Source organism: Narcine bancroftii, chromosome 1 (assembly GCF_036971445.1).
Source record: "Narcine bancroftii isolate sNarBan1 chromosome 1, sNarBan1.hap1, whole genome shotgun sequence".
Classification (NCBI taxonomy): Eukaryota; Metazoa; Chordata; class Chondrichthyes; order Torpediniformes; family Narcinidae; genus Narcine; species Narcine bancroftii.
This window is the reverse complement of record NC_091469.1, coordinates 287,147,991-287,173,872: the sequence shown is the minus strand read 5'-3', so window position 1 is coordinate 287,173,872 and position 25,882 is coordinate 287,147,991. Positions and strand designations below refer to the sequence as shown.

At 36.5% G+C, this 25,882-nt stretch overlaps 1 protein-coding gene across 7 annotated transcripts in view; it reads left to right on the top strand.

Annotated features, from left to right (window-relative positions):
* elp4 (elongator acetyltransferase complex subunit 4) overlaps positions 1-25,882 on the top strand; it is a 261,465-nt gene that overhangs the window by 175,085 nt on the left and 60,498 nt on the right. Inside the window, exons 10-11 of one of the 7 annotated variants that reach the window (XM_069902851.1) lie at positions 15,205-15,246; positions 17,282-17,302. The exons of the other annotated variants lie outside the window; for them this stretch is intronic. Of the exons in view, the coding sequence (XP_069758952.1) occupies positions 15,205-15,246; positions 17,282-17,287 (48 nt within the window). The 3' untranslated portion in view covers positions 17,288-17,302. Of the gene's footprint in view, positions 1-15,204; positions 15,247-17,281; positions 17,303-25,882 lie in introns of those variants that run through there. 7 annotated transcript variants of the gene reach the window in all.

Sequence of the window (25,882 nt, the reverse complement as noted above, 5' to 3'; positions counted from 1 at the left end):
GAAGGACTCAAGCCTGAAACATTGGTAATGTATCTTTACCTTTGCACATAAAGGCACTGTTTGACCTGCTGAGTTTCTCTAGCATTTGTTTGTTTTTTCTACCATTCAACCTACCGTTCACTGCTTTAAAAATTTGGCCCGCACACCTGTAAGCTTCCTCCCCTTCACCTTAAATGCATGTTTTCTCATATCAACCACTCTGATAAATACTTAATTCTCAGATCTCCTTTAAAAATTCTTGTCACTTTAAACCTATGCCCTCTTGTTTATCATTGCTATTAAAATTGACTTGAAGTCACCACTTTGCATGTGTTAAAAATTATGTATAATACTCTAAATAAGAGTTCACATTTTTCTTAATTTCATCAACTTATCTGAAGATCATGATCACTTTACTTTAGTCATCTGTAACGTAAATTGAAATGCTCCATTTTCTTCCAAATATATACAGTATTAACTTTAGAAGGGATCTAATCTCATTACAAAAAAGTGTTTCTATAACAAATGCAATGCATTGTACTAACTTTGTATTAATAAAGATCCAGTTTTGTCAAGACAGAAGTGTTCACTGCAGATTACAGCATGTCATACATATCATCACTAGGGGCTGTTCAAGAAAGGAAGGATGTAATCATGCTGAATGTTTCTGGCTAATTTGTTCAGAGAATACAAGAATATTTACTCCTGTTTCTCACCATTGACCGTGTCACCAACGAGCAATGTCTCAAGTCCATTGAGCCATAAAGATTATTGAGGAAAGTATCCAGTTATCTAATTGTAGTCAGATTGCAGAGACACCATGCAAAATTATAAACTACAGTACCCTGTGGCATTTTGAAAGTGGGCTCAATGATAGGGATCATTGATGTTACCATATCATTATATTGCCACACAAAGTTAACCTTTTGAAATGGATATCTATAAATTTTCCTTCCTTATCTTATTGAAAGTAATTCTTCCACTCACATTCGAATAGCACCAAATGTTCGGCCATGATGATTGTTGATGATAAACTTATGCAGAACAAAGTTAGCCAGTAAATTTTTGCAGGGAACGAATAGTATAGTGTATTTACTCTTGCTGAAAAATATGGACTGTACCATCTTAAACTCCAGAAGCTGGAAAAAAGTGATGTCGTTAAAGTGTTCTGTTCAGATAAGTAAAGTTAACATTGTAGGCTGATTATCTTTCATGGTGTATTCTGCTGAAATTTCATTACCTTGAAATGTTATATCTGTTTTGCTCCCACTGATTTTCCTGGATCTACTGAATGTCTTCTTTTCAATTAAAAGATCAGTTGAATAAATGTTATTACAAAAGAAAGAGTCAAGGATATTTAAAATAACCAAAATAATTCAATCATCAAATCACCAATCTTTATAATTTTTGTTCTGCTCATAACTGTAGTGATAGAGTTAATTTTGTGATTAGTCATAGAAATCTCATTCATAGTAAAAACAGTACAAAAGTGCAAAGTTACAGAGAATGATCAGTTGCTATAGAGCTATGTCAATATAATTCTACTATTGCTAGTTTCATTTAGGAGTCTGATAACAGCAGGGTGGAAGCTGTGATGAATGATCTCATACTCATGAATATCATTTGTGACAGGAAAGGAATGAAGGGAGAGTGCCCTGGGTCAGATGACTGTTTTAATATGTTGGCCATTCAGCCCATCAAATCTGCTCTGCCATTCACATCATAGTTGATGTTCTTTATCTTTCAATCTGATTTTCCTCCCTTCTCCCCATAACCTTTCACACCCATAAGTTCCCATTTGATATCCAAAGCAATGGGAGGTATTGATGGACTTGATGGAAGCGGGGAGGTATGTGTGATGGCCTGAGTTGGATTCACAACCCTTAGCATTTTACCAGGTTTTACAAACTGCAGTTCATATATTTGATGCAATATATGGCAGGCCCTGGCAATGTATCTCTCAAAGTATGCATATGCAGTCATATTTGTACCTCAAGAAAACTGAGGTCCTCCATCAGCCAGCTCCCCACCATGACTACCAGCCCCCCCCCCCCCCCCACATCTCCATCAGGCACACAAAACTCAAAACGGTCAACCAGTTTACCTATCTCAGCTGCACCATTTCATCAGATGCAAGGATCGACAACAAGATAGACAACAGACTCGCCAAGGCAAATAGCGCCTTTGGAAGACTACACAAAAGAGTCTGGAAAAACAACCAACTGAAAAACCTCACAAAGATAAGCGTATATAGAGCCGTAATCATACCAACACTCCTGTTCGGCTCCGAATCATGGGTCCTCTACCAGCATCACCTACGGCTCTTAGAACACTTCCACCAGCGTTGTCTCCGCTCCATCCTCAACATTCATTGGTGCGACTTCATCCCTAACATCGAAGTACTCGAGATGGCAGAGGCCAACAGCATCGAATCCACGCTGTTGAAGATCCAACTGCGCTGGGTAGGTCACGTCTCCAGAATGGAGGACCATCGCCTTCCCAAGATCGTGTTATATGGCGAGCTCTCCACTGGCCATCGTGTCAGAGGTGCACCAAAGAAGACGTACAAGGACTGCCTAAATAAATCTCTTGGTGCCTACCACATTGACCACCACCAGTGGGCTGATATCGCCTCAAACTGTGCATCTTGGCGCCTCACAGTTCGGCAGGCAGCAACCTCCTTTGAAGAAGACCACAGCGCCCACCTCACTGACAAAAGACAAAGGAGGAAAAACCCAACACCCAACCCCAACCAACCAATTTTCCCCTGCAACCGCCGCAACCGTGTCTGCCTTTCCCGCATCGGACTTGTCAGCCACAAATGAGCCTGCAGCTGACGTGGACTTTTACCCCTCCATAAATCTTCGTCCGCAAAGCCAAGCCAAAGAATATTGATGATTTGAATTTTGCAAGTCAGAAGTTTTGAAAAGAACTATTTTTGGTGCTGTTTGCTCATCATACACCAAGGATATCACACCCACACATACCACAATACACAGTCATGCAGCCCACAAAATCAGTGAGCTTTTCTTGAACTCAAATGGAGAAGAAACTTTTTAAGGGGCAATTTCTAAAAGGGTACAAGTGTATCAATTTAGACATTTTAATTCTCTCATGTTCAGTGCAGCTGAATATTGAAAAAGACAGTCGGCACTATTCAATGCAGAGAATCAAAGTCAAATTTATACTGCCATATTTAACTTTCAATATGTTTTGGTCATTTTTAAAATTTATAAAAGTAGGGTTTCAATTAGTTATAGTTGGGAAAAAAAGCTAAAAATAAATAACAATGTATATAATAAAATGCACAAATCCTGAATTACCTCATCTTTTACAAACTCACTGTTGTGTGAATAGCATGGGATTTGACCTTGAGTTCTTGTATAATTACTATTGTTTGGGGACTGATTATTTCAAAGTCATTCATTGGATGCTTAGTACAAAATTTGACATTTTGAGTCAGCCACCTGTGTACAGTGTTTGTAATGAGTGTAATAAATGCCTTCATTCAGTCTGATTGGGAATGTATTGTGATTGTTGATGTTAAGACTTATTCGTGTTCCATCTATGTCCTTTTGTTGAGGAAGTGACTAGATTTTAGTTTTTCTACTCTAGTCCGATCAACCTTATCATTTAGGATGTGTCAAAAAATGCATTTCATTTCAACCACCAAATCCAGTCATTTGCAGTACAGTTTCTACATTTATTTTAAGAAACAAGTATTTTTTTTAAATAATTCCTTCCTTATCAAAGGTTTTTTTTCCCAAATGTATTCAGTAGATGCGAAATTAACCTATCTATATCTCTTCAGACAGCCTGATGGAACAATTTCTATCCAGGTGTCTTGCTATTTCTTCCTTAATAATAGCTTCAAGTAGTTTCTCAACTCGGGACATTAAGCTAACTGGCCTATAGTAACCTGCTTTTTGTCTACCTTATTTCTTAAACAATGCAGATGCATTTGCTGTCTTCCAAATCACCAGGACCTGCCCAGAGTCTCAAGAATTTTGGTAAATTACACATGCTGATGTTCCCAAAATTGTCTGGTTTTATTACTTGTCACCATGCCCCTTCGTGGTTGTTCCCAATGTAGTGAATTGCATTCTTGAACTCCTCCATTGCTCTTGGTTATGATGTTATAAACAGTAATATACAGTATTTTGAAGTCAGGATATTGTGTGAGTTGGAGGGATATATGGAGGTGTTGGGAGATGTTGATGTGGCCCTCATGAATTGTTGTAGGGCAGCACACACAGCAGCCAAGATGCACGTGCTGATAAATGTTCACTGCAGCAACTCAAAGCCATGATGCATTGGGACTGAACATTTAAGACTGCTTATTTCAATTTCTGCTTATTTATTGATTCTCACAATCCTCTACAACCTAACCAAAGTGACAAAGGATAGAGTTCATGAGAAGGTTGTTTGATCACTGCAAGCATTGCTCCCAGGCTTGATCCTATTCTCACCTAAATTCCATCTCTGCACAATTGCTGCATTGTCATCATGGTGGGTCCCTTCCCTGTCTCAGAGATTCAGGGGCTTTAGCCTCATACAAGTGTATCATATCAAATATATTTTCAACATGCTCAAGTTATCATAAGTTTACAAAACTACTACTGCAGAAATAAACTCTGGACCATTATGAAGATGCTAAGTGAAATGTAATTTAACTTTTAGTTCAATATCAATTTTATTTCAACATTGCCTTCATGTTAAACTGTAGGAAAGAGAAGGACATGTATCATGTCCATGCAGCAGATTTTTTAGTTTAACTTGGGTGCAGACACAAGGGTCGAAGGGCCCGTTTTGGTGCTGTGCTGTTCCACGTTTTATAAGAGGAAAAGTGGAAGCTAAGTAATTTTTAATAAGTAGGAGAACCCTGCTGTTTAATAGCAGTCAGGAATCTTGGGTTGTGACATTGAGCTGCTAATTGGCCTTCTTCACTTTTAAGGACCTTTAAGCAGTTTGAATCAGGGAGATATTCTAAAAGAACCCTGAGATCAATCTAAGTTTCATTGCAATATTGTGAGGGGTTTATGGATTGTCAGGAGTCAATAAAAGAGCTTCTTGCTGAAAAAAATATGCAATCAACCTTTTTTTCTTTTGTGTTGTATCACTAAGAAGAATGCAACAACTGAGGACATTTCTGAACACTTACAGATAAATATATTTTGTATCTAGTTGAAAACAGTGCAGAAATGGGTCTGTTTGTGTGTTGGAAATATATTAAGTTAGAATTCTCATCAGCTTTGGTTGGAACGCTATATCAATGTTACGGTAAAATTTGTTCTGTCAGCCTATTAAAAACAGTGGACATTTCTAAGTTTACAAGTATTTCACTGCATGATACTGCATATTCCTTGTAAAAGTCAATTCAGTTGTTGAAATTTATGCCCAGTTTTCTGCCCTGTAAATCAAGTATTTTATACTAATTAGATTCAAAGGTGCTTTCTTGGTTTCACTGCAAGGTCACATTTTTCTTGCATAATTAATGCAGGGCTGTCATTAATCCATATCTAACAGTAAATATATTGTATTGGCTAACAATTCTGATTATTTTATTATGCAGTTTCACGCAAGATAGTCCATTTTTTCTTCGACAGTTCAGTTAAATGATATATAGTGGGCTTTAAATGTTTATGGTGAAGCTATCATCAGCTTTGTGCACTGAGATATAACATTTATTGACCTTTTCAACAAAGAATAATGATGGGAAGGATCAGTTTAACTGATTATGGCTCATTTAGCTTGTGGTTTCTGTCAGATGTTGGCTTGGAAATGAATGGTAAAGTGAAATGGTATGCTGTGTATTTAGCTGATTTACAGAGTTCCTTTTTCTTAAAATGTCATTTTTCATACTTAATTTGAACTACAGTTAGTGTCTTGGCTTTGATAACAAGTTCAACAGTTGAATTTACTCCTACCACAAAGGGGGGGGAAAAAATTGAATCACAAAAACTAGAGTTAGATTAGATTTTATTTCAATTATTACTAATTTCCAATGTTGTTTATCATTGGCAAGAAAAAAAAATTGCATTTCTCTGGTTTTTTTTTTATTTTGAACAAGTGCAACTTTTTTATTTTCTTTCACTCTATATGCCTCATGTGGTTTAGATTCTGACAATTAAAGCATCAATGACTAGCCCTTCTTTTAAAAAAAACACTTTTTCCTCTCAGACCCCGTCCTGTCTCTAGCCAAACACAATCCGTTGGAGGATCACAGGGGGATAAAAGAATGGTCAGCATTTGAAGGTGTCACTCTTCCTCAGTGAAGCCCTTAGGAAAAGTTTCAGCTCAAAATGTCAAATTGTGTTTGGCTTTAGATTCCAGGATCAACACTCTCTTTGCCTGCTCTAAAATTTGCTCATCTCCAGTTGCTCTTTCTTTAGAAGATTTAAGATGCCTATATTTGAGTCCCTTAAAATCTGATTTTTGCACAGTTAAGAATGGCCAAGAATGGCTCGTTCTATATAAATCATGTCAAGAAGAGACCAGTGATGTTTACTCCAAAATTTCTGTGATCCAGTAACTCCAACACTTCTCCTCTTTGTCATACTTCTGCTTCTAGCCTCTTTTTATGTCTCGTGCAATGCATTTGTTATGTTTACTTGGATAATTTCTTCAATGTATGGTGATGCCAGGCATAATTCCATGCTGCACCCACAGCCTGTACTATAGCATTTAATTGTTAAACAAATGTCCACAAGTGCGCATTTAATTTGAAGATACTAAGCTCCAGGAATGTCAAAATTATCAGTTCTTTTTGAAAATAGGCATAAATTTTGAAAGAGACGATCTTTGAGACAAATTTAATACTAATTTAATTCCCTTTCCAAATAAAATCCATATATGTTGCAGTCACAATTGTTTTAGACTTTTTAAATGTTAAAATTTTAAATTTAGACATACAGCATGATAACAAATATCCCAATTAACCTACAACCCCCATATGTTTTGAAGGGTGGGAGGAAACCCATGCAGACGCAGGGAGAATGTACAGATTCTTTATTCAAACCTGGGTTGGCAGTGCTGTAATAACATGTGCTAACCATGCCACCAGAATAATGGTGGAGATAAACAATTTATGTTTTTAAAAACTGCTATTATTATTGTTAGATCCATTTTTAGATTAAGCTTTTTATATTCAAATAATACCTATTCTATTGGCTATGTATGTTGCAAATGTTCATTGGCAGGGTAACTTGGATTGCTTTGCCACTGAATGTAAGAGATCATTAATAGATTTGACAATACATTGACATATTTGATTGTTTTTAATGCAAAGCAACAGAAAATTAGTACAGACCAGATGCAGCCAAGTTTGTTATTCATGGAAAGACAGACTCTGGTAATAAAGGGTACTTGAAAACAAAAATGAACTGCTTTCGTTATCGGCACAGTTACATTATCTGTAGACCGATAATTTTTAAACTATTTATTATTTTATTACATATTGTAGTAGTTTTTATTAACTGTTAAAGTATGTTGTTGATTCTTATTATTGCAGAAGCAATTGATAATGCTTACCATTACAAATTGAACTATGAAAGTTGTATTAAATTGTAAAATGTACATTAAATCAAATGTTCATAATCTCAAGAATTTTAAGTACAGTAGTTCTTATTTCCTATTCTGAGATGCCTGAAATTTTATTTTCAGCTTTTGTAATGTTCCTTTGGAAGTGTGTGTTTAATTATATTGTTCCACATTTTTGTTGCAAATGCCATTCCTAAATCTTTTAAAATCATGCAAAGAAATTAGTTTAGTTTTGAATTTATAAAACTGACCTGAAATTAACAATAGATCATTGGAAATTGAAAACTGCCATTCTAATTTGCGTGGAGGAAAGTACTTTTGTTCATTACCTTTGAACCAAAGGAAAAAAGTAATGTAACAATGCAGCTGACGGTGATTAAGATGTAAATTCTATCTAATTAGAATGAAAATTCTTACATTTTAAATGAAGACATCAACTGTCAGAATGCCATATGATATCTTACTCTACTTTGGTTGAATGATATCTTTAACACGCATTGATGGCAATGAAGCAGTTTAGCAATCCTTTTGTCCTCTGATTCTTGTAATATTCTCCCTTCATGTTCCCTTTTCACATTGCTTTTGTTTATTTTCCCCTGCATTTGATATTGTTGTGCCTGGGGATTTTAAGGAAATTTAGAATGAAAATTGAGTTCATTTGGTGCCAGTATTTTCTTGTGCATCAATTACTTCTGCTGAATTTTCCTGAATGCAAATCAATCTGGTTGCATAAAAGCTGCTCATGTATTTGAAATAATTAATTTTCCTTAAAGTGTTGGATCAAATCCAATCAATCTGAATATAATCAAAATAATAGATACAACTTAAACTAATCAGTACTTTTTGCAAATAAAGATGTATTTAATAAAGAAAGCTTTTTTTTAAACAAATTAATTCAATGAATTACAATTGAACATTTTTTTTAATATTCTTCCTAAACAATATACTTTTTTTTGCCCTTAAGCAATTTTGAGATTTATATAACTTTTAATTTTATTTAATTTTAGAAAGATGTGGTAGTAATAACTAATCTAGCTTCTATCTCAGAATATTTCTCTGCAGAATAAGCCCAGATACCTTAAAAAGACAATGCGCTACAGATTAGTTGCTAACCATTGACACTTCACACCAGACCTCTGACTATTTAAAACTGTGACAATGAGGACTGAACTTCAGTAAGTATTTTATTGGCTATTTGTTGTTTCTGAACTTCCCAGATGTGCTCCTTTGCTTTATTTTTATAGAGTTGTTATAAACGAGACAGAAACAATAATAGGGTTCTGGTGAAGGGTCATTAACATGAAAAGCTTGATATTTTCCTCTCTACATATACAGTATGCTAACCGACTGACTTACTGAGTGATCACAACATTTTCTGCTTTTTTACTTGGGATGTGAAAAAATTTGAACACTTTCCATACCCTAACATCATTTATATATTGTAAAGAACATAAATTATTTAAAAATTAGGATATCAGTAGATATCAGCATTTAGCACATATAAATTAAAAATTGCAAAAATACTCAATCAAATTATCTTTTCTTTCAGCAGCATATACATAATATAATATTATGTTTATAATATAATATAATATTATGTTTATAATATAATATAATATTATGTTTAGCGCACAAAGAAAAGATAATGGCTTTTCAAGTATAAATATAGACCTTGATAAAGGGCTCAAGCCCGAGACGTTGGTTATGTATCTTTATCTCTGCTATATAAAGTACTGAGTTTCTCCAGCTTTCTGCTTTTACTTAAATCACAGTGTCTCAGACTTTGGTGTTTTACTCCTATAAATATAGAATAGTTGAAAAAGGCAAAGTAATTGATTCGAACATAAAGACAGGTTTGATCAGAAGAAAGAATTTTCATTTTTATGATTTCTCTGAAGTTTGCAATTTGCAAGACAAACTCGCAATCATTAAATTACTTAAATTGTAATTACTCATTTAAAATTGTGATAGATTACATACAGCAAGGTCTCGCAAACAGCAGTTGAATAAAGGAGCAACTCATTTACTTTGGTGAATCTCATTGAGCAGTTATTCTTTGTGAGGACATATAGAGATGTCACATTCTTATTTTGGAAGTCGTAACATCGAGTTTAATTTTATTATATATACCAAGGTACAGTGAGAAAATTTGTTTTACAAGCAGTCCAGCTAATCAACCCATACATAGTAACCCATACATTTTGTGTATCCACTTAAACGATTCTTGAAATGATATCCAAAGTATTACATTTTTGTCTTCAGCTTCTTTATTAGATTAACACACTAGAAAAAGAAAAATTTATGATATAGTTTTTAAAAATTGGTTACCCAGAGTAAGAAAGCAAATGGAATCTGATCAAGGAGTTCACAAAGTTTATATTTGTGGTAAAATAAGGTAACTAATTGATCACAAATTGATTGAAATAACCATGTGCCTGAAACCCCAAGTGAAATAATTAAGAAGGGAAGGCCAAGAGGCTGTATACCTATCTTCATTGGTGGATTGTTTCTAGATTTTCTTTTCTTTTAGCCAGTGGAAGTATTCCTAATGTTAAAACCATCTGTTGGGTCTCTCATCAGCTTTCACTTTCCTAGAGAATTAAATTCTAGTCTCTATCCCTTATTGAAAGATTTTACCTAATTATATTTAGCACAGAAACAAGATTTTTGGCCCAATTTGTCCATGCATTAGCCTGCATTTTGCCTGCATTAGGTCGTATCCCTCAGATACTTATCCACCTGCCTTTTAACCCATAAGTCTATGTACCGCTACCATTTCCTTGTTCCATATAATCATCTCCACGTGAAAATATTGCCCCTCAAATCTTATTTAAATTTCTTCCTCATACCTTAAACCTATGCCCCCTAGTTTTAAACTCCACCATCCCAAGGTAAAGGTATCTTGCCTATTTGTGCCTCTCATAATGTTATTGCTCAGCCTCCTACATTCTAGTGAGAATTAATCCAGCATATCTAATTTCTCCTTATTGGTAAAGCCCTCCATTCCAGTCAACATGCAGATGAATCTCTTTTACCCTCTTACCAATGCTACATATCCTTCCTGTAGTGTGTCAAGCAGAACTGTATACAAATGCAGCCTGATCAATATTTTCTGCAGCTGAGCCATGATTTTCCAACTTTTATACTCAGTGTTTCAGTCCTCAAAGGTAAGTATGTCAAATCCCCTTTACACCACCTGTCTATCTATGTTGCTTTTTACAGGGAGCTATGAATTTGCAGGAAGTTATGAACTTGTAGAACCATTCTCTTTTTTTAAATTCAATCACCTCTAATGCCTCTAACTAAAGTACATGTCACTATGCATGTTTTCAGTACTGATACAATTTTTGGAGCTCCTGTGCATTTCCTGCACATTTCTCTGCCCCTTCTAAAGGTTATTACACAGTGAACCTTACTTTATCCATTGTATAGAATAGCAGTCAGAATTGTATATACTGCAAATATAGTCCTATCACTCCTTGTTTCAATTGCATCTATCTCATTGTAAAGAAAAAAAGTTGCTTTTTAATCTATGTTTCTGCTCTTAGTGGCTTGCACATTTGTATTTTGACCCTTGGTTCTCTATCAAATCAGATAATCTCATGCAGCAAAAAAGAGTGTACTGGACGAACTCAGTGGGTCAAACAGCATCAGTGAGAGAAAGATAATATGTTTCAGGTTGGAATCCATCATCAAGAACAAATGTTGATAATTCTTTTAAATTTGATCAAGAGTCAGATTGACAATATGCTATAAGCACTTATCAACATGAATAATTTTACACAAGGAAATAGAACTTGTTGAAGTAATCTTGGCAAGAGTAAAATTGTTTAAGCTATGTGAGTATCTTCAGGTTATTTTTGCAAATGAGTTCATTAAGATAATATCAGGTCCCACCCAGGAAGCCACAAGATCGAATTCCAACCTAAATCATCATTCCGGTTTGCATGTTGCGAGTAGATGTTTTGTCTAGTTGATGACAGTTGTCATTATTCACCGGATGAAATCACTCAAACAACAAGGAACATTGGCATTTTTTGGTTCTACCTTACCTTAAAGGCAATAATAATTTAAATTGCCTTCAACACCTTTTTAATTTAATGCCTTGATTGATATCTATATTTCTAAAGAAGTTGATTCATATTCACAGTACTACTTGCCCAAAATATTTTGCTGCTATGGTCACCAATTATCAAACAATATAAGTATTAATATCGACCACAGTGTAAATAATTCTTCATTCCCTACATTTTCTTTTTAAAGATTAAAAATGATTGAAGTGCAAAGACCAACAAAGCATTTCATTGAATTGTGATGCAATTACCTCCAGAGAGATGGTCAAGGGAAGCACTTCAAGCAATAGTAACAAAGGGAACAAGATTTGTTTTGAGAGTGTCTTTTTGAGTGTAAGAGATGTTTCTTTTAATTAACACAGTATTCAAAGTATTTTACAAGATCAATGCATGTGCCAGTGGTATCTGAGTGAAAATTTACAGCTTTTGTGACCATTAGCATTCATTTCCTTGTGGGATTTCAGCTCTCAGTTCTGGGGTGTCAGTCAGTACCATGGCTTTTATTTCAATTATAAAAGCAGATTGTATATATAGATACTCCTAGTTTTATATTCCTCTGAGTTTTGAAGATTAATCTAATTGAGGTGTTTAAGATGATTAAAAGAGTGGATGATAGATAATGATTTCCTCTAGTGACAAAGTCCAAAGCTCGGAAGTTTAGCTTTAAAATTAGGGCTGACTTATTCAGACATAATATCAAGAAGTACTTCACACACAGGCAGTTGAAAATTTGGAACTCTCTCCATTTTAAGTGCTGTATCGCTTGAAAAGTTTAAAAGTGAAGTCTTTGTTGAACAATGATGTAAAAAGCTAGGGAAAAATGGGTAGCTGGTGTCGAGGTAAAGATCAGCCAGGATTTAATTTTATTAATTTTACTGATCACGTTCATCACTGTCCATATGCATCATGTCCAGCACTTTTTGTACTCATCTCTAATTGCCCATGAGAAGGTGTTGGTGAGCCATCATCTGAAACCACATTGAATGTTTGGACATTGAAGGTGCAGAATAAAGTACCCATTTTCCATTGCCATAAAACAACATTAAACTATTCATTCTGGAAAAATAGATATTATTCCATTGATATCAGATAAATGATACCAAAATGAAAATGTTCAGGATTTTTATTTTTTGAGCATCTTTTATAATCCAAGGCATTCCAAAACACTATATTGTAAATTAAGTGCTTTTGAAATGTGGTCTAAGTTGTAATATTACTTGCCACAATCCCAAAAGATATAGGAAATAAATTACTATTTTGCATGCTTTAAATGTTGGCTGTGAAATTCTTCTTAGGCAATCCCTCAAGATCATGGATGGTCGATGAGGCCAATATGGGAATTAGTCTTTTCCATCGGTGGGGCAAGAGGAATCTGACTGGATAGGCAGGTGCCACTTATGCTCAGCTTTTTGATGCTCCTGAGGTGTTAACTCAAGGAACTTAGGCCCATCCAGCATGCTCCTTCTCCATTTTGAGTGGTTATGGGCCAGTTGAGATATGGCATTTTTCTCAAGGTGCTTTTAACAATCCTTAATTATTTTCTTGTGCCTATGAGATAATCTCTTACCATGGCAGACCTCAAGATATTGTGTCAGATATGAGCATTGCAGCTCGCCTGAGAGAACTAACTGGATGTAATTAAGGCATCAATGCTGAGTGTTTTGGTCAAGGAGAGGACGCTGACATTGCTTTATGTGGCAGGGGATTTGGAGAATGTTGGAGACATTAGCCTCTTTTGCTCTTGCATCCCACTAAATTGCCGTTCAGTGACCCAGGATAGAAATGGCGTTTTTACTGTTCACACAGCCACTCTTAACTGGGACTCTGCATGCATTCACACTTGCAAGGAGCCATTCCCAGGGTTAGGACTGTTCTACCTTCTACCTGTGATGTCATGACACATCGAACGATGGTGGATCTGCCCTAAATCCTGATCAATGTATTATGATCTTGAATTTGAGCAAAATTAATCATGCCTAAGCTATATGAACAGCACAGTATGAGCCCTTCAGCCCCTGTTGTTGTGCCAACCTATATAAATCTTTATAAGGGACCATGGTAAAGTGCTAGCAATAAATAGCAATAGAGGACAATTTTTAAACAGTATAGGAAAGTTGGTGGCGCTATAGCACAAATTTATAAAGATCATGGGAAAGTTGGTAGCACTATTGTGCACAGTTTAAACAGCGTGGGAAAGCTACAGCGGACCTGCCCTCTCAGAATGCCATGCAGCAAAGAAAGGGCCGTATGCACAACAACATGCATGGAGTGGGGTTTCTCTGCTGCACAACATTCTGGGAAGTCAGATCCACCATCACTTTTTCCCATGGTCTTTATAAATTGTACACTATAGCACTACCAACTTTCTCATGCTGTTTAAAAATTGTCCACTATTGCTATTTATTTCCTCCCTCTCTCTCCCACTGCGACTTTCCCACAGCAAAGTTTATGCTTTCATTTTAATCTTTTCTTCATGTTCCTGCACTCATGCAAAAACCTGGATTATTTCTATCCCAGAATGCAACTGGCCATTCTACACTTGCCCTATTGCAATGCTGGCATCTGCCACCAGCATTGAGAAGATGTTGCTTTCACAATAGACTCTTTTTTGGCCGATTGACCATTAATTCCTGGTGGGGCCACTTGAAAGTGTGAAAGGGGCTATTAATGATATCTTTCCCATGTCTGTAGTTTCAGTTTCACAGTTAACAGGAGAACAATGATCATGGTGCCAAGTTAAGCATGAACCTGTTTGAGGGCTCTTTTTGATAAAAAGGGAATGCTGGCACACTGAAGACGAAGGGTGAATTTCATTATCAACATGTGTTCTCACTAAGAGATGGCTTCCAGGATGTGGAGAGTGGTCATTGTTTTCCAGGGCTTGGCCATGAACTATAATTGTGGGACACTGGTGATATAAATTGGGAGGGGTTTAGGGAAGTCAGGTGTATTGCAGGTGAACAAGATTGAAGGAATTGTTGAAGAAGTTATATAGCCTTGATTGATTTCAATCTTCATTGAGATTGGTTAAGATCATTGTTTACATTTCATCACCATACGAGCAATACACAAATTTGTGCAGGGTCCTCTCACTGTCCTTCTCATTTGATGGAGTTAAAGGCTTTTTATGAGGTTGAGAAGCTGTTGGCCAAAACACCAGAAGAATATTTTTTTTCTCAACTGGTCCTTGAGGTTTCTTGCGTCAAACTGAGAAGGTGGACAGAACCCAAGCTTAACTTCATTTGGAAGACAAAATTCTCCAGCAGTCTTTCAGTCCTGCCCCAAAATACATATATTGATTATACAATTAATTCTCTGCTATGGGTTTGTAAATGGAATTTCTACCATTGAGCCAAGTCAAACATTTTAATCCCTTTATTTCTCAAGAGTAGAGTACGATATGTATCTCCCACATGAGATTGGTCAGTGTTCCAAATGTGGAGATCTCTGTCCTTTGCCAGACAAATCAGCTTGCAGCCTTTTATTAATGTATAATTCTTAAAGGATTTAAAATTATGTACGTTTTGCAATGTATGGAAATAAGGGAGAGTCTTATGATTCCCTGAAATTAATGACAGTCCGGCGTCTTTTAACTGCTAATTTCCTTTAAAAGGGAAGAATGGACTTTGAAGACTCTCCAGTGCTGCAGTGCAGGGTAATTTATTAAAATACTGTGATTTATTTTGCCTGTTCTAAATGCTGACATCTTTACAGAATATAAAATAATGATGTCTTAGGAATCCATGCAGTTTGAGAAATCTCTATGGTATCTTCTAGAATGCACTTGCTGTACTGTTACAGTCTTTTGCATAAAGTTTAAAATAGACAAGAATGTGACAGGAGTGTTTAATTAGTCAACACATATCTCACATCAATAGTTGATGATCTGGAAAGAAGTGTGTTCTGACATTTGCATCCGGCACAAGTTCTGTCAGGTACATGTGTCAGAAGGGATTCTGCAAGACCGCACCTTTCCTGCTGCATACAAAATTGAATAGACAGAAATGACAAGAAAAATCGAGCTGCACCATCAAGCCTGTCCCACATTCTGATGTCTGGAGTCTCATTACTAAGTACTTCCATTGGAAGGTGATTCTCATGCCAGAATGTGTGTATGATTATGCAACTTAATTTTCAACACCCCATGTATGTGAAGAGATGTTGAAGCAGTTTTCTAAGACTCGAGACGTAATTTCCTTTAGGTTAATACAGACAAGCCCCACATTATGATAGTTAATGCAAAAAAACATGTGCTTACAGATTTCACAATCACTTCCAATCTGGAATATGGAATAAAAATTTCCCCAAACACAATTTACATGAAAAAAATAAATGAATAGAGTTAAACAAAAAAGTCTGCAGATGCTGTGATTGTTGTTTAATACACAAAAGTGATGGAGAAACTCAATTCTTTGTGGCAAAGATACATAAAATCTGCAGGGCATCTACTGCATCTGACGCTCCCACTGTGGCTTCCTCTCCATTCGAGAGACTGGATGCAAACTGGGAAATCATTGGGTTGAGCACCTTCACTCTATCCTCCCAATGGCCAACCATTTCTTTTATATGTTGACATGTTCGTCCATGGTTTCATGCATTGCCAAATCGAGGCCACCATAAATTGAAGGAACAACACCTAACAGTCTATTTGGGCACTCTCCAATCAAACGTGATTAACATTAACTTCTCCAGTTTTCTATTAGGCCCCCTCTCTCTCGCTCTCTCTCTCTCTCTCTCTCTCTCTCTCTCTCTCTCTCTCTCTCTCTCTCTCTCTCTCTCTCTCTCTCTATATATATATATATCCCTGTTTCCTCCAGCTCTCCACTTTATTCAGAGGGTGGCCCCACCTCTCCCCATCACTTCCCAGCTTTTTTCTCTTCTGCATTTCCAACCATATACATCTATGACCTGTGGACCTGTCCTCCTCCCCTGCCCCTCCCCCCACCATTTTGTTCAGACACCTGTCTGCTTTTTGTTCATGTCTTGACAAAGGGCTCTGGCCTGAAACATTCTTTGCCATAAAGAACACAGTGTCACCTGCTGAGTTTCTCCAGCAATTTTTTTGTATTAAATAAATAAATGAACTTTTTTTTAACTTGCATTTCTTGACATAGATGCAAGTACCACAGCTTCTTGTTTTGGAAAATCATAATATGGGAGTAGTGGTTCTAGAAACACAACTCCCAACCTCCATCATAACATGGAGTAACCTGTATAAGTGGGGGGGGGGGGCGGGGGGGGAAAGATTTTCATAATATTTTGAAGCATTCAGGTTTAATGTTTTTTTTTAAATGAAATTAAGTTCAAGTTAATTTGTCATCCGATTGTACCAGTACAACCCAACAAAACAGTGTTCTCCATTGCACGGTGTAAAACATACATATAGACATAACACACATACAAACAATACATATACACTGAACCCATATTCATATATTAAAATAAATTTGATCAATAAATAGTAGAATCACAGGAAAATTTTTTTAGCCGTTCAACAGTCTCACTGCTCGTGGAAAGAGGCTGTTCCTCAGCCTGGTGTAAAATCACAGTGCTGGGGAATCTCAACTGATCAAGCAGTGTACTTCACATAGCAAAGATAAAGATTCATAACCAATGTTTTAGTCTTGAGCCCTTCATCACCTCAGGCTGGTCGTTCTGGCTCTAATATTTTTTAATCTCTTTCCCAACAGGCATAGCTAGAAGATGCTAGAAGGTAGGGATCCTCACAAATTTTGTGAGCCCTCTTCAAATAATGATCCCAGTAAATTACATCAATAGCGATGTGGGGGGGGGTGGAAATCCTCGTATTATGAGGGAAAATATTGAAAATCGTCACGACCAGCCTCTCCTTGCCACATAGAGACAGACAGATACCAAGTTATTACAGAGTTTCTGAGGTCTAACAACACACATTGGAAGTTCAGCACAAATGTGAAAAAAAATCATGTTTTTAGAGCATTTGATCTGTCATGTATTTCACCTTCCAGAAGAGGAGTTGGATAATAATAATTGCTTTTATCATCATCCAAGATATGAGCCATGACTCTTTTATCTTTGGTTTTATGTTGATAAGCTTTTAATCTCAGCATTGACCTGTAGCTCCTGAGCTGTTACATGTATTCTTTAGGTGGGGTTTAAATAACAAGTTCTTTCAACTATCACGAGTACTTCCAAATATTATATATTAAACCTGAATTTGCCTGAAAAATCGCAGTAAATGGCCGAGGATGAAAGTCACTATAAATTTACTCAAGTTCTATTTATTGACATAGGCAGGACAGGTCCATTATGTTCATGCCAACCATGATGCCAAATCCAGCAACTCACATCTGTTTGTACATGATCCACACACTTCCATTCCCTGCAAGTTCACAGGTTTGCTAAGTGCCTCTTAAATATCACTATTGCATCTTTATCCACCCATGTCAGCAAGCTCCAGGCACCTTCCACACTCCTGTAATTTACTGTATTATTTCCCATTACGTTTAACCTCCAAAGGTGCAACACCTCCAGGATTAAACTCCAGATACTATTCCTGCCCCATATCTTCAGTTGATCTGTATCCTGTTGTATCCCTTAAGAATCTTCATTATTTACAACTCCACCAATTTTTGTGTCATCTTCAAACATAGTAATCATCCCATCTGCATTTTCATCCAAACCATCTCTATACATCACAAACAACAGAGGTCCCAGCACTGATCTTTCCTGAATACTATTGGGCCACAGACCTCCAATCAAAATTATGCCACTCTACCACTATCCTCTGTCATCTATGGCCAAACCAATTTTGAATCCAGTCTACAAAATCACCATGGATTCTGTGTATCTTAATATCTGGATCAGCCTACCAATTAAAGAGTGTCAGATTTCTCTCTAAAATGCAAATAGGCAACACCTACTGCACTTTCCTCTTCAATCATCTTTGTCACCTCCTCAAAAATTTCAATCAAGTTTGTTGCATATGGCCTGTTCCACACAAAGCCATATTAACTGTACCAAATAAGTCCCTGTTTTCACTAAATTCAAGTGAATTCTATCGCAAAGAATCCTCTCCAATATCTTCCCTACTACTGATGTAAAGCTGAGTGGTCTATAATTTACTGGATTATCCCTATTGCCCTTCTTCAACAAGGGAACAGCATTGACTACTCCAGTCCTATGGGTCGTCGCCTGTGGCTGTCAAGGCTCCAGCATTCCCTCCGCAGCTTCTCTCAATAACTTCTCTCTCAATAACTTGGGATAGATCGCATCATGTCTTGGGAAATATCCCGCTTACTGCTCTGCAATAGAATACTAGCAAACCCCACACTGATTTTCATCTTTTCCTTAGTGAATACTGAAGAAAAGTACTTACTTGGTGGCTCACCATTTTCATCTGACTCCAGGTTAAATTCCCTCCTTTATTGTCATTGTCATGAACAGAACATTTAATGTTACATAAAATTGGTTTCTGCCTGCCGCAAGGCAGACAAAGTGTCACCATTAATGTCACCCAGTGCCCCAACAGTAATCGTAGTTGCTACCCTCATCTTACCTACCTTTTTGTTTTTAATGTATGTTTGAAATGCTTTGAGATTTTCTTTGATCTTACTTGACAAGGACATTTCAGGCCTCTTTCGGCTTTCCTGATTTTGTGTTTCTTGCTTTTCCTTTAACCCTTAATCAGTGTTCCCCTGAGGCCCCAACTTAACCTCTTTGTAACTTTCTTAAGGAGTCATGATCACTGTTCCCAAAATGCTCTCCCATTGAAACCCCAATTTTGAGAAACCCTCTTGGAAGCACCAAGCAAGTACTGTCCTGTCTAAATTTTTGCACTAAGAAAGTCACAGTCAATATTGGGGAAATTAAAGTCACCCACTATGAAAACCTTGTGGGTATTATAGTCTCCATAATCTGCCCATGCATCTGTTCCTCGATCTTCCCCGGTAAGTATGACCCCATCGTAATGACAGCATGTTTCTTAATTCTAATTCAACACATATGGCCTCAGTGGATGACCAATTTGGTATGTCTTCTCTGAATGCAGCTGTGACATTCTCCTGGTCAGTAATGCAACTCCGCATCTCTTGCATCCCTATCTCATCTGAAACAGCAACCCTGGAACATTGAGCCAGCTGCCAGTCCTGCCTCTCCCTTAACCATATCTCTGTAATGGCCACAGCATTCTGGCTTAAAGCACCAATTCACTCTCTAAATTCATCTGTATTTTCCACAACACCCTTGCATTGAAATGAACATTCACATGGCCCTTCCAGTTTTCCCATATTATGGATTTTAGAACAAGCATTAATGTAATTATTTAAAATTATATGAAAAAAACCATGACAGCAAGCAATTATGAATGTAATTCGCCAGGTTTTTCTGGCAAAATGTGAACATTGTGAACTTTTTGAAAACCCCTTTTAGATAAATTTCACTCCTTAGACTTTGCACAGACCTTAGTATTTTTCTACCTCTATAAGTCCATTGTTAAAGGTTGATAATTAGAGACTAACTTACTAAGGCTGAGTGATTATTGAGATCTCTCATGTGAATGAAAGTCTCAGACTTCAGCCCCACCCTGGCAAGTGAATAATGGCCAACTGTTCAATATATAATCTTCCTCAATGTTATTTTCTATTATTCTTTGCATTTGTTTTTGAAAGTTTGAATTGTATTATAATGGTGGTTATGCAACCCACTGTCATTGATCATGCTGAACATTCGATTAAAAACATAAAAATGTCAAGGTTTATTTGGTTCTTTCTATTTCTTTTCTTATAGCTAAAGTTTAAATTGAAACTAGACTGAAAATGCAATCAAAGGTATTATTTATTTTGCAAATTTATTTAAGGTTGTTTAATGTCTTTTGAACAGCTGGCAAGTAAATATGACTTAACAAATATTCTTTTTTTTAGATATTTACAGATTTAAAATTTCTTAAATACCATATTACTGGACTTTCCATTTGTATATCCACCAGATCTAGTTGATATTATTTTCCAATAGAATCCTTCTCAGAAAGGATTAATTGGAATTATATATGATAGTGTTACAGGTTATATTATATATAAATATGTTTTTAAAAGAGATAGATTGTGGGGGGTTTAGGGTTGGTCACTTCACAAACAGATTATTCCACTTCACATCTCATTTAAAATGCAAGAGCATTGCTGAAGCTAGACATTCAGGCTCCATATCTTTGTAGAGACAATGGAACTGCTTTGGAAAGAATTTCAAAAGCAGGTGCAAATGGAGAAATCTGGGCTCAAGTGCTAATAAAGATCTTTCAAGAATTGGGTTTGGAGCTTTGGGAGAAGTTGGCTTTTACAAGCAGATAGAGAGGAATGAAAAAACAGGATTTCTCTGAGAGAGAGAGTGAGAGAAGTAAGTTCTTCCGTAGCTTTTGAGGCTGCAACATGGCAAGCTGGCAGGCTTGTTGAAAGCCCTATTTTGAAGACGTGTTGTGAGTTCTGAGTTCAGCCTGTTGAAAAACCCTTGTAGTCGTTACAAGAGGAAATGGCTGGCTAGAGTGTTTCTCCGGAAACACCCTGTGGTGACCTGGAAGAAGAGGTTATCATTTGGAAAACCCAGGATGGGGCAAGTTTCTTCGGCAAGACACTGAAGTGACTGATTGGAGGAAATCAGTTTATGTGTGTCCAATGAGCAACAAATCTCTCTCTGAAACCAACAAGAACCTTCCTGAGCAGTAACCATTTACCTTTCAGCACCAGAGCCTTGTGAAAATTCATTAATGTTAAATTCTGTGCACAGCATAATTGCTTGATACTGGTGAACTTGGAGGAGTGAGAAATGAATTATTGGAATCTGAATCAAAGAACTTTCCTGAACATATACACATTACATACATGTGCACTTAGAATGGGATTAAGTTAAGTTAATAGTAATAAGTTAAAGTTTGATCCTGTTTTTATGTTTAAAGAAAATTAAAAGCAACTTATATTTAAGTAACTATTTCTCTTGGTGAATTTCTATTGCTGCTGGGTTTTGGGGTCCTCTGGGCTCCTAACAATAGATTATTGAAACTACGTCCAATACTTCAATAATATTAAAATTAGAACTTGAGAATTTGAACTTGCAAGACCCTTATCGGAGGATCTATGGGTCAAAATTCTTAAACTGAATACATCTTCAATATGTGCCCGACGTTCCTTAATCCAAATCAAAGTGGTGCATCATATTCACAAGCCCAAAGATAAGCTGGCTTGTATCTTTTCTAATATTAACCCTACTTGTGACAGATGCAAATCTGATATTGCTACATTGACACATGTTTTAGTCTTGTCCATTCTTAGAAATCTATTGAAAACGCATTTTTAATAGCTTTCAACTGTATTTCAGATGGAGCTACGACCCAATCCAATAACTGCTCTTTTTTGGGTTATTGAACGAGACATAGGGAGTTTTTCTGTACCTGTGCAATGGAGTGTGGAGTGTGGTCTGCTCCACATTGTTGGCTAGAAGATCCATCTTATTCAAATGGAAAAACTAGACCTCCAACAGGGTTTCAATGGTTCTCTCATATTATGTCCTGTTTAAGTTCAGAAAAAAATTAGATATCATATATTTGATTCATCGATGAAATTTGAAGATACATAGCGACCTTTTATGTCTTATTTTCATTAGATGTAAATGTTTTTAATGTAATTAGATGAGATATAGTCTTACCTTTGTGTTTTGATTCACAGTCTGAATCAAAAGCTGCAATATATATGTAACCCTCAGGATAAGCTACTCAGATGTTTTTTTTTGGTTAGTTTTTTTTATTTTAATAGAGTAGGTTAGGTGGGGGTTTATACATACATATAATTGATGTTTTTTTCTGTCTTCACCCAGTGGAGGGGGAACCAAGTTTATAGTTTGAATATATATTTTATTTTCAGTTTTGTTCCCTTTTCTTCATTGTACTATTTATTATATAAAAAAACAGCAAAATGCAATTTCTTCAATATTCATCCTATGGGTTTATTATTATGATAAACCTTGAGAGCCTCAACTTTATTGGTTACTGGTATTTAATGTATGATCACACATCTAAATGAAAAACTAGGGAGTGATTTTAGTTGACTATACTAGACAACAATTTTTTTCAAAAGGTTTGCTTCCTGGAAAAAATATTGGGGATTATGATAGACAACTTCAAGCTGAACACAGAGATCATTTCAGATTCGCTGTATCACGTAGGAAGTTAGAGAAACATTAAACTAATTTTTATTGAATTTAGCATGTTTAATCACTTAATGATGCTGATACATTGTTTTAGTTCAACTGACCTAAAAATATTTAGCTGCTGGTTTTCATTTGTACTCAGCATTTGTTGCCTCTTGTGTCAGTGTCCAACAATAGTCGCCCTGCATTGATGGATTCCAGTTGTCCTGATTCGGCTTTTTCATTATCACAATGTCCTGGTGAAATCTTTCGCCATGTTCTTCATTGACTGCACCAACATCAGCAGGGAAGATGTCCCAAGCACGAATGCAAAAAATGAATTTTCAATTACATGCACTTCATGGTTTTGTATGCTTGAAGTAGACTTAATACATGATGGGAAATCACAAAAATAGGCTTTATCTAGAAAATTTTAATGTAATTTTCATGATCAGCAACCCAAAATTCATAAAATACACCCAAAAGTGTTCAGGAAGCAAAATCTTTATTGTCCACTTTGGAGAAAGTATTATTTTGTTTTAATACCAGAGCAGTAAAGGAACAGGTTGTTAAATTACAGGCAAAAGTACATGACCAGTTTATAAAAATATTTACTCATCATTGATGATAGAATCATCCTATATCTTTAGATTTTGTTTCAATATCCTTATTTTACTTATACAAGAAAAGCCATTAAGAAAATTCTGAGCATAAAACGAGTTGGAAGAGCTTAGCATGTCAGGCAGAAACATTAGAGGGAGGGAGGAATGGGAAGATGACACCCTTCATAAAGAAAATAACAAGATTTTTGAATGAAAATCCTCCAATAATTCTTTGTTCACTCAAGATTCCAGCATCTCCAGCTTTTGTGTTTCTACATCTATTTTTGAAGTTTGCCTACTGGGGAGAAGAAAGAAGTTGGATGTTATTGAAAGTCTAAATCACATGCTAGATGCCCAATTGTAATTTGCCAGTGAGTTGTAAGTTACACCACTGTCATTTTGCCCTCTGAATTATTCAAGGTTATTCTATTATTGTTCTTGAAAACTTAATGCTGAGGAATTAAAAATGTATGGTCTTGCTGCTAATGCCATGTTATGTGCAATCAGCCTGCTCTTTCATGGAAGATTTCACTACTTGTTGCTTTATTAATGTGTGTGGATCTGCTCCTTTACTCTCATCTCACCATTGAGATAGAAACCCAATGGGACCAGTGTTTCAATCAAATAATCATTATTCACATAAGCATTAACAGTAGCTATTTGACTGTGGGAACTTTAAAACTAGCATGTCCTGTCACATTCCAAACAGAAAGGCAGTGTAATAACTATGGGCCAATTTAGCGCACATTAATCCAGTGGCACTGATGCCAGTTGTATTTTCCTCTTAGACCTACTCAAATAGTTCCTTCTCTGTGTGGCTGAGTAACTAATTTGATAAAGTCATCCAGTAGGATCATGCTGTTTTCTACTTAAGCCTTGTACTGGGAGGCTTGTTCCTCGCTTCAACTCAGTCCAGGAGATGACTGGGAACAAGCACTAAGTCCAGGCATGGAGCACAGGCTTGTTGATGTGAGGGGTCAGGTGTCTACATACCTGGCCCTTCAACTTTAAACAACCCATCACTGTTATATATGATGTTACTCCATACAGCCAAGGTTGCTGACCTTAGTTAATTTGCTCCATATTAATGTTTTTAATAAATTTCTATTAGAATTTATTTTGAAATAAACATATTTTACTTTTTATGTTCATCCTTTTGAACCAAGAACATAAAAAAATAAAAGACCCCCATCCAGTCCCTTAGCCACTTTTCTAAATTAACCCTTATACCTTGAATCGTAACATTTCTGAAAAAAAAATCTTTTGGTAGAGTATTTTTGGGCACAGCTAGTCGAGCAAATGCCTCACGGTGTCAGAGACTCGAGTTCAATCCTGACCCCAGGGAGGAGAAGGAAGATTTGTGATATGGTGGTCTCTTGTTGAAGACAGCAGAAATTGCAAAGGCTAATCTGATGTTTGGATTGGCTGGTGGGCTGGGAAGTGAGGACCTGGGGAATCCTATCCTCTTTCTGGACAGGTTGGGAGAGACTGAGTGTAGAAGTTTAGGAACTAGGTGAGATGCATCAAAAGTTGTGTCAACTATATTTGAGGGGAAGCAACAGTTAAGACAAATGTAAGTCTTGTTATCCGAACAAATTCACCAGAGATGGAGGAACTGGAAGAATGGAGTGGAGTTCTAGAGGACATTGGGTGGGAGTGAGTAGAGCCAAGATGGTTGTGGGCCTGTAATGAGTATTTGACACTAACCTATCTACTGAAACAGAGACAGATATCTAGATAAGAAGAGAAAGGTCAGAGATTAAGTGATAGGGAGAGGAAGATAGAAATTGATAATAAATGCAATAAAATTATTGAATTTGAGTGCATGTATCAATACTGCCATCAATGTACTGAACGAAGAGTGAGGTAGGATGTCTGTATGGGATTAAAAGACATTCCACAGATCCCACCAAAAGACGGACATAACTTGTGCATGTGCAAGATCCCACAGCTATACCTTTGATATAGTCAAAATGTCTGGTGACAAGAGCCTTCTGGTCTAAATGCCAATGCTTTATTTGTGCTATTAAGAAAGTCTACAAGAATGGCTTGACTAAATGTTGTGTATGTTGTTTGCCAATCATTCTCAACATTTTTTTGGCTATGTCCCCCTTCGGACTTGTCTCAAAGTTTATGGGCCCCCTTCCCTGTGAAACAGTTGTTTAGTTGGTTTCTTCCAATCCAACTACATAAAAATGTTTTTATGATTTCAGTCCACTTAAATGTGCTGTGGCAACCGGGTGGTGGGGGGAGGCATAAGGCCCCCATTGAGAATGTATATATACTGTTGTTAAATATGCTGGTGAATGTTAAAAACAGTAGATAAGATGCCATTCAAACAGGTTATTTTGTCTAGGATGAGCTCACTCATAAAGATAAGTGCTCAATCATGTTTCAGACTTGCCAACAGAATATTCTCCTTTATTTTTCTTGAGCTGGTCCATTTAATTTTCTGGCCATCGGTAGACTTCATTTTCTCATAAGGGGACTTGCTAATGCTCATATCCAGGGAAAGCGTTTAGATGTGTGACACAGCTA